Source organism: Euphorbia lathyris, chromosome 9 (genome assembly GCF_963576675.1).
Source record: "Euphorbia lathyris chromosome 9, ddEupLath1.1, whole genome shotgun sequence".
Taxonomy (NCBI): Eukaryota; Viridiplantae; Streptophyta; class Magnoliopsida; order Malpighiales; family Euphorbiaceae; genus Euphorbia; species Euphorbia lathyris.
This window is the reverse complement of record NC_088918.1, coordinates 42,689,531-42,699,684: the sequence shown is the minus strand read 5'-3', so window position 1 is coordinate 42,699,684 and position 10,154 is coordinate 42,689,531. Positions and strand designations below refer to the sequence as shown.

The following is a 10,154-nucleotide window of genomic DNA, read 5'->3' as shown; positions in this document are numbered from 1 at the left end:
AGGGAGTAGTATTCATGATACAGAGATAATTAAAACTCTTTAACTTATTTATTCTTTTTGCTCCTACGATGCCACCTAAGCGAAAACGCCTCTAAACATTTATGGTAAATTCTTTCTGCTTCCGCTATTATATATAGTATAGATAGATAGATAGATTCCATAAAATGCCTTTATATAGTCTGTTCTACAATCGTCATTACGGTTTCTTCTAAACTTTAATCCCTTTTATTACTATGAACTTCATTATCTATCTTCCTAAGGTGAGTTTTAACCTAATCATGTGCTAAAACCCCCATTAACTAAGGCTAAAAGCGGATCTTAACCTTAATTATGTGGTAATCACATCAAACCCAATTAAGCCATGTTTATCCTTTTAAGAACTAACTTGTGATTCTTAATGCTTGTTGGAGATGGATCAAATCCCAACTCGAATATAATTAATCGTTTATATTGATCGTGATCAAATTGATCAATCGAAACTCATAAGTCAAACCTAATGACCATTTAAGCCTTAAAGAGATTTTTTTAAAAGCTTAGGGGGACATCTGATATAGGATAAATGAATTAGGGCCGAGCAAAGGCCCAATCAAATCAGCTTAGTGGGCCTAAGCCAAAGGCACATATCAAAATAAGCTGAAGAAGCTGGTTAGAGCGGTTAAATAGAAAGTTTCAGTAGGAAGGTACCTAATTTCACACGTACGTGGACTAATGAGAGCTTCGGATTTCAAGGCCACACTCCTAATGCCTAGACCACGCCAGATATTACGGAGTGACATAAATGGATTAGAGTCTGAACCCAATCAACGGTTTACATTTGGAAAGATATTTGGCCGAACCCAATCAGAAGCTAATACGTGTAAAATGCATTACATTTAGGTATGCAATTATCTATAAATAACCTTGGAAACTGAGCTTCAAGTATGTTTTTACTATTTTACAATTCATTACTAAGTGTTATCAAGTTATTATTTACTCTCAAGTAAATCACGAAGAAAGAGGTCATCGTAGAAGGTAACCATCGAAGCCAAATTGGACCAAACTCTTTACTCAAATCTAATTCAATTTATATGAAGAAAATACGGTGAGAAAGCAGAGTCGTAGTGACAAGAAAAGAGCAAATAAAGAGAACGAAACACATGGAAAATGGAGAAAAATGAGGAGTAGTTTTAGGAATTTTGAATGTCAATTTTTTTATCAGGATCTTTTTGGTTAGGGTATTAGTTAGGTTTTTAATCTTATTTTGTATTTTGAATATCAATTCCTTTCGTAAAAAAATTTAGATGATATGGTTTAGTTAAGAGTGAGGTATTTGCGTTTATTTTAACAGTTTTTTTAGCAAAACATGTTTATAAATTATAAGTAAGAAAAACAATTTTAAAACATAAAAAATATATATCAGCAAAGATGCTCACAAAATTGACATATTAGCCTAGACTATCTCTTCTTTTGCCATCTGTTACTTAATATAGTAATGATGATGATCTATTGCGATAGATGAAATTATTTAAAAAGTTAATTAAATTTGAACTAAAAATACAAATTAAATAATTGTACAATTATATGAAGGATATAAAAGTAATTTAGGAAAATGAAAAAAAGAAAAGAAAGAAAAGCATAGGGTCAAATCGTCAGGTACCAATCACGTTAAATCGTCAAATGTAGAACATCCATTGCCGAATGAAAAGAAAGAGATCCTATTATTAATATTATCATCACCACTCTCTCTTTTCCCTCTTGCTTTCCATTTCTTTCTCTCCCAATTAAAATTTAGGGTTTCTTTTGTTCTTCTTTCCTTTTTCTATTCTATATTGTAATCTTCAGAAGAATGTAATATTTCCCCCTAATCTCTCTCTCCCTCTCTTAATTATGTATATCTATGTATTGTTTTCTGAATGGTAATAATGCGTGTTCCTCGTAATTCAGGTTCACCTGTCATAATTAAGATTGATTTTCTTCTCCCTTGAATCCATCCTACACCCAGACAAAAGGGTGCCAATGATTTAGGTACGTCTTCAATTCCTTACAATTTTTCTATTTGCAGTTTTAAATTTTTTACCACTTTTTATTTCTTATCCGATTGATTCGAATGTTTCCTTTTTTGTGTTGCTATTATTATTCTCTATTGCTCTTATATCATTAGAGATGTTGTTTTTTTTAAATGGATCATTAGAGTTGTGTTTTTTTTCTTGGATAAGAAATTTAACGTAAAGAAAGAGATCAGATTTTCTACAAGCCTTAGATGATACAAAAATAAATTGGAGAAACTCTAGATATCTATCCATATCTGATTTAGAATGCAAGAAGCTTGTCAATTTTATATCCCATTTTAAACACAAATCTCTATGTGTTCCATTTTATATGTTCTTCATATAATCGGGAAACTAGTTACAGACCTGCAAGATTTGTGGAGTGTTTGACAAATATATTTAAAATAAACATTAAAATTTAATTTGTGAAAAAATATATTAACATGCTATTTACAAACTAAGATATAAAAAAAATACTTAACTAATTTTAATTATAAATTACCAAATAAGTATGATTAGAAGGAATGGATCGATAAAAGTATCTTTTATATTATTTTGGTGCTTCATTTTTTTGCTTTAAATGTTTAGAATAGTGATACTTAACTAAAAACAACTCCACAAATGATCAGTGGCAAGCATTTTACCCATCAATAACGAATCTTGTAGTTAATTAACCTAAACATATATAATTTAAGATAAATGAAATCTTCCCTCCATCTCATAATAGGTGTCGTGTCTTATTAGATTTTTTTTTTCATAGTAGATGATAATTTGATTCAATCCATTTATATTAATTGATTTTTACCAAATATACCCTTATTTAAGCTGTCTTTTTTTTTATTTTGGAAGATAAAAAAAATTATTAGTTGATGCAATTAATAGAAAGATAACAAAGTTTTTTAGTTATAATTAATTACATTTCTTTTTGTATTCTTCTAAAAAGACATTTATTGTGAAACTGAGAGAGTAAATTTCATATGCCTATGAAGTTTAAGTTGTGATGTTTTAGCTAGCCACCAATGCAACTTTGACCAGGAGCTTAAGTTTATTATTGAATGAATAATGAAGTTAATATGTTGATTAAATTTTTAGGAACTGTTGTTATTGTTGTTTTAAACAATATCATTGTGGTAAAATTACAAAGCTTCACTAAACAAAGAAAACCAATAGAGATAAAAGAGTAGCTTTGAGAGCAATAACAAAATGAAAATCTCCTCTCCATTAATTATAATATCCAATAGTAAATTTGCAAAAGGAACATTCAATTGATTGGGTGGCACATCAACACATATAACACAGAAGAATTAAAGAGATCAAGTCAAACAGATTGTAATACATGGTATATAACAGAATACAAATTTTTGTTTGGCAGTTTTGAATTGCAGTTTTTTATGTATAGCCTGTATCTAAAAATGCTAGCAACAAAAATAAATTAAGTTTCATGAAAGTCCAACATCATCATGAGCTTCCTAATGGGAAGATTCATGCTTATGGGATCCCTGGAAAACTGGAAAACTAATAATAAAAAGATGAATAGGTCACCAAAAAGGGAAGGTTCATCTTGGTTTTATAGTCTAAAACAAATGGTTTTACAAAGGACCACTTCAATCAATCTGCACATTAGCAACTACCATTATTAGCAAACATACAACAGATATCACAACTAAACAATTTTTAGGAAAATGCATATTGGATACAATAAAAGATATAACTACTTTACATTGCATAATTAATTATACACTAACTTTTCAATACCAAATTATCTTTACTATCTCTTAAATAGTGTGCTATGTAGCACCGACGGAGTGGCACTATCGGACTTGCCTGACACATGGCCGGAATTGCACCCCACACGCCAAAAGCAAGTCCCGTGAGTTTATTTATTTATTTTTTTTTTTGGAATTCCGACATTGGCTGCCGGCATAGTTGTCAAAACGAGATTGACTCATGAATCGAAATCCACATTTTGTGAATCATTACTTGTTAATCGAATTGTAGGATTCCGTTCAAATTCATAATATTAAAAAATAAAATATTTAACATATTGAACTCAAAATATTTTCATAAAAAAAACTCAAAATACTATCAAATATTAGTCTAGAAAATGCAATTTTAATATAAAAAAGAAATCATATCAATTAATTACTTACGGTTCAAATCTAATGCAAATGCAATCCTAATAAAACTAATTCACAAATCGGATTCTGTTTAATAAATTATACTAGTAGTTAGTATTGTTGAAATTTTTTGGATGAACAGTGATAAATATTCGTAATAGAGTTGGATTCGTATCGTGAATCATAAGATTTTGTTACAATTTAGATTAATCTCAAAAATAGAGCTGTCGTGCAATTCGAATTGTGAATCCTAAGATTCTAACAAGAGTGGCTGCAGGTGAAAAAAGGTAAAAGTTTAGGGGTTTTTTTTAAATTTTTAAAAGAGGGGTTTAATTATAGAAGTTAGACAAAAAAAAAACTAAATATAGAAACCTAATATTCTATCTTCTCCGTCTACGCATCTCTTTTCCATTGCGAATTTTTCACCGCAAATCTTCCTACTGTGTGCGATTTTTCTGTGGAAGGCTTCCTCTTGTGCGATTTTTCTGTGCAAGTCTTCTTCCTGGGCGCGATTTTCCTTCTCTTCTCTTCTCTTCATCCTGTTGTTCATCTCTGGTGTGGTGTGCGATTTTTCTGTGGAAGTTGCGTAAGTCTTTTCTGTGTAAGTCTTCCATCTAGAAGTTTATGTGTGGAAGTTTATTCTGCCGATGTTTTTTTGATTTATAAAACTTATTTGTGATTTATTATTTTTTTTATGTTTTTTTATATATGTTTATATGTAATATATATAATTAATTATATAAAAATTTGCCCCCTCCGGCCGCAGCCGTGTCTTATATTTTGCACCCGCACCCGTCTCCGCACCGGAGTCGGCGCGTCATAGCAATCCCCATTCGAATGCATCTGGCTGAGACAAACCAAAACCTTCTCATATGAAAGACCTTTGCGGAATTTATGTCTCTCTCAAAATATATATGTAATCTGTTTTAACACTCTCATGGAATCAGTTATGAATTTTCATTTTTCAGGGTACCTTTATACTGAATCTGGTGGGAGTAATAAATTGGGCTATCTATATCAGATATGGGTCTATGTTTAAGCTTTGATAAGGTATATCTTTTGAAATGACATATGTTCTACTCATTATAGAACTATAACTCATTTTGCTTCTCCTGCTCTCCATTTATTCCTGTGCGCATGAATGCATGGTTGGCATGTAATTTGTTTTTTCTTTTTTTGTTAAATATCCTAACATACTTTATGTATACCTTTGTTCCATCTTATTGTGGGAAAAAGTAATTAATCAGGAAAATCTTATCTTGATGTTTAGCTTTTATTGCAAAGTTACATGCTTTGGCTTCTTGGATGATTCCACAAGAAGTTAATAGCCAATCAGTGATCAAGTTAGTTTTTATCTGCTTTGAAAGATACTGTTGAGTTTTGGTCTAATGGAAGATGAAATTTTACAAAACATAATGAGAGTAGTCTTCTTTTCGTATTAACTCTAAAATAATCTGCATTTTGGGATAATGTGGCAGAAAAAGACTCATATGGCTGAATCCAGCTGTGATTGTAGCATAATTCTTTGCTTGTTAACTCGCATTCTGCAATCTAAATATTCCTCGATTTATTTGATCGAGTCTGAATCTCTCCGCTGTCCTCAATGGGGAAATAATTCTACTGTAGATTGCTTCGCTGAAGTACAATAGTCAAATGCTCAATAGCTGATTTGATTGTACTGGTACAGAGAAGATCATGAAAACATCAGGAATTGTTATCGATTGATTGATACTATAGTTTTCTTCACAAGGGTGGCACAATCCTGTGTATGATATCTTGCCAGTTCATGCATTGATAAGGGGAACTATATTTAGTATCGAGGCTTATTGATTTTGAATTACCTTTACAGGAATTATCATATATATTTAATTCTTTTTAATACTATTATTTCAGGAATATGACTGAAATTTGATGAAATCACTAATACGAAATATATAACTTGCTGGAGGAGAGCACTGCAACACCCTGTTGCTTGTGAAACACATAGTCTACTGCTAGTTTCATTTTAGTTGAACTGCATTCTCTTAGAAAGAAAACATGATAGATTCTTCTGGTTTATGACTCATAATCATCTTCTGTTATTTTAAATTGAACCAACTTGAAGATTGATGAATATGGCTTTATCAGATAGCACTTTCCTTTCTATGCATGTTAAGTTACGCTAGCATCAAAGCTACCTGGTGTATTTTCTGCTGCATATGATTTGATTCCTTCTAAAGATAAAGGCAAAGCTCTAATCTCATGTTATTTTAGGCAGGACAACAGGGCGGTGATTCTGATAGTCATGTTGAATTTGTTGGTAGCAATGTGCACCTTGTAACTACGAAGAGTAACTGGGAAGAAAAGCTGGCGGAAGCAACTAAAGATGGCAAAATTGTAAGTCACTGTGAAATTTATTTGGTATTCTTAGAAATTTCATGGATTGCAGATTTTGGCTTGACATCTACTCTATGTAAATCTTATGACTTGCATGTTAACAAAATTTCTTTGAAGAATATGAGGTTGGCATCTTCTCAAATTCACATTTCAAAATCAAAATTACACTTACTGTGCTTACTAAGATTTTTTGCAGCATGTTCTCACAAGGGCACGCATATTGCTGTAATACTGTTAATGCATTGAAACCTTTATTTAATAAGTTTGGTCACAGAATGTGTTTTCAATCTTGTATTAATGGTAGATTTATAACAGGTTATAGCAAATTTCAGTGCAACATGGTGTGGTCCTTGTAGAATGATTGCGCCATTCTATCGTGAGTTGTCAGACAAGTACCCTTCTCTAATGTTCCTATTGGTTGATGTTGATGAATTATCTGTAAGTAGTCATTAAATGCTTTGCCTTTCTTTCTTGTACTGGAATCAATTATGTTGCAGAGATCAGGCTGATCATTTCTTAGATTGTGCTCACCATTAAGTTAAGCTGAATGATGGTGAAATGTTGAATGCAGGATTTCAGTTCGTCATGGGATATAAAAGCTACCCCGACTTTTTTCTTTCTTAGAGATGGGCAGCAACTTGACAAGCTTGTAGGAGCCAACAAGCCGGAACTACAGAAGAAGATAACTTCTGTCCTCGACTCTGTCACTGGCCCTAGCAAATGATTTCGAGGCAGCACCCGTTTTGTGTCCAGCATTTTGGTATCTAATGTAGATTTTGCCGTTGCTGTAAATATGGATATTATTGCCTCAAATTTTTGTATTCTCGATTTGTTGTTCATGTAACATTGGTTTGGACCTGTGGTGTTTTCTTTTTAATGTTATTTTGTTGTATTTTTGTTTGTTCAATTTCAATACCTGCCAAATGAAGTTGTAACTAATATATACACATGCGCGACTGAGATGCTCTTTTGTGTGCATTATATTTAAGATATCAATATCAAAGATTCTTCTCAAACAGCCAAGTGAATCTGTAATTGTCAACGGTTATATTGGTAGTATATATTTTTAAAAATGTACTAACAACAATGTCTGATATTATTGACATAGTAAAAAATAATATCCAAAGAAATAAAAAATTATGAAATGATATTCTCAAATTTTTAATAATATAATGAAAAAGAGCAAAACGAACCCATAAAAGGCATAAAAACACAAAACAACAATATATTTCTCGTTAATCCAAATATGTAGAAAGACATATGCAATCCAAACTTCATCATTTAGACCATTTCGAACATTTGGATCCGCGTCCTTTTTTTGTTGCAACCACGTAGATTTATTGATCTACTAGATAAAGAGTTCCGATGAAATATATGAACACAGACTAAAAAGCAATAAAAAGAAATACAGAAATTTAACCTGGTATGAGGAGGAAGAAGGAAGATGTTTCGTCCTCCTCAAAGTAAATCAACAAAATAGAAAGATTGATAGATTAAAGGAAAAGAAAGGAAGAAGAAAAGGATTAACAGTTTTTTTTTTTTTGGTTTCGTGCACTCCTAGAGAGAGGATTTGAGCAACTTCATTACTCATCCTAAGGGAAAACCCAGAAAAACAAGAAAACCCAATCTAAAATAGTCAAACCAAAAATAAAAAGAAGGAAAGTACAACTTACATGACAACAGACCTAAGTAGAATGGAGACTGGAATGAAAGCTCGTGAAGATCAATAATAAAAAAAATCTCTAGGAAGAAGAAGATGAGAAAAAGAGAAGAGCGGTAAACAGAAATGGGTTTAGGATGAAAAGACACCCTATATACAATTGGCGTCAAAACTCGAAAATCGAGGCATCATACATGATGTGTATGTCTCTGGTTGGTATGGGAAAACACGTCTGATAGTGCCATAAATGTCCTCAACAAGCTAAGATGGCAGACAACCCTAAAGGGCTTTCTTGACCTTTTAGGGGGCTTCTGAAAACATCTGAAATGTTATTCAAGGAGTAATATTGTAATAATACAAATAGCAAAAGGGTCGCCAGCATTATCACCAGCCACATGTTACAATATTGGGATACGCAAAGCGGATATGTCCAAATCCCCAACAGACGATACGCTAGGACGGATGAACCAAGATCCGCAGAAGATCCCTGATCCGCCATTATATCTTATAACAGCTATGATAGAGCTTAATGGTGTAACTGCATAAACGTCTTCTAAAGGTAGTTACTCAGCTATTAAAAGGTATTGAATGAACAATGAAGATACAATTGTTCATCTCTTTTACTATCAATGCTATAGGTTACAGAAACCTATATAAATACCCCAGAATCTTGGGACCAAAGGTACACTTACTAGCTCTAAAGCACTTTTGAGATTATTCTTATTACTCTCTCAAATCTATACTGACTTTGGCAACAGATTGTCCTCTGCCGATCCTAACGGCACCTCACAGGGAAGATATTTCGGCCAAAGAAGAATCATCAAGTTATCATATAGGTTCCCCAATCTCCTCGGGAATGGACTCAAGAGGCGTTGATATAACAACAATACCAGTAAAGTTCTGTAACCCAATTGCATGTTCACACCATCTTCCTCACCAAGTAGAATTATGTGAACCTCTATAAGATCGAAGTCCATCGGCTAATATTCATTATATTGGTTGCTCACCTTACTTGCAAAGATTAAGTTCTATCAAAATAGGATCATTAAAGCAACACATGAAGTAAAAGTTCAAACAACAAAATGAAAACACCCACTCCACTGGTCTAGAGTATATCTCTTGATGGTAACCAGAATTTTCTCGGGTATGTTCACCCTCTTAAGGAGGATCCAAGATTCTCAAGCACCCTACGTATATGATCTCGATCTAGACTCAAAATTGTTGGAAACCTCCACCCCTCCATATCTAGCGGCACTCGTTTAGGAACTCGGTGAGCATCACACTCACAAACAGAGTTGGAGCATGAAGATGTATGTTGTCTCCTTACATGTTTCTTGTTCATCCTCGAGTGTCTCCCTACTTAGAGCTCGTGTGCTTATGATTTTGGGGGACGAGTTCCAGTTTATAGGAAATGGAAAGGGTATCTATTTACTTACTATAACTTATTTCGCCACTCAATAAGTTTATTGCTATCATTTTTGAGCTGGGGGTAGCGCTGTATTTTCCAACCAACATCATAGTACCGAGGATCCTATAAGGGGATAAAAGGTTCCCCACCAGTGTGGATGTCACTTTATCCCCTACTCGATGGCAGGGCTGCTATAGGGCCACCAGTTGTGACTAGGCGACCGACGTGAGTTGACTTGGGGGAAAGTTGAGTTCACATAATACCTCTTGGACTAAAGGAAATAGAGGAACTCAGAATCCATATTCAAGATCGCCCTCATATAACACAAAGGTGTTGCTATCCATTCTATTATTAACCCGGACCTCTAGCCTTAAAACTTCCAACGTATAACTCTTCCCAACCTATAAATGATGGCTATCAAAGCCATGTCGTCGGGGGTGAGCATGCTTGCAAAACTCATTTACAACAAAGCATTTCCTAGGTTTAGGCTGAAGGTTGCAATGGTTGAATCTTGAAGGAATGAATCACCGAAGGGTCTCCTTATACCATAATTTATCTTTGGCTTC

At 33.2% G+C, this 10,154-nt stretch overlaps 1 protein-coding gene across 3 annotated transcripts; it reads left to right on the top strand.

Moving 5' to 3' along the window:
* The first annotated feature begins 1,671 nt into the window (after positions 1-1,671).
* On the top strand, positions 1,672-7,486 carry LOC136206462 (thioredoxin H-type). Of its 3 annotated transcripts, XM_065997520.1 has the most exons (6): positions 1,672-1,827; positions 1,924-2,004; positions 5,113-5,194; positions 6,398-6,520; positions 6,836-6,958; positions 7,092-7,486. In XM_065997520.1, exons 3-6 carry the CDS (start codon positions 5,168-5,170, stop codon positions 7,242-7,244), a joined length of 426 nt encoding a protein of 141 aa, XP_065853592.1. In that variant the 5' UTR covers positions 1,672-1,827; positions 1,924-2,004; positions 5,113-5,167; the 3' UTR covers positions 7,245-7,486. The 3 variants fall into 3 exon arrangements, with proteins under 3 accessions (XP_065853592.1, XP_065853593.1, XP_065853591.1); XM_065997521.1 differs by lacking the exons at positions 1,672-1,827; positions 1,924-2,004 and adding an exon at positions 4,512-4,730; XM_065997519.1 differs by lacking the exons at positions 1,672-1,827; positions 1,924-2,004 and adding an exon at positions 4,512-4,745.
* The last annotated feature ends 2,668 nt before the right edge of the window (positions 7,487-10,154 follow it).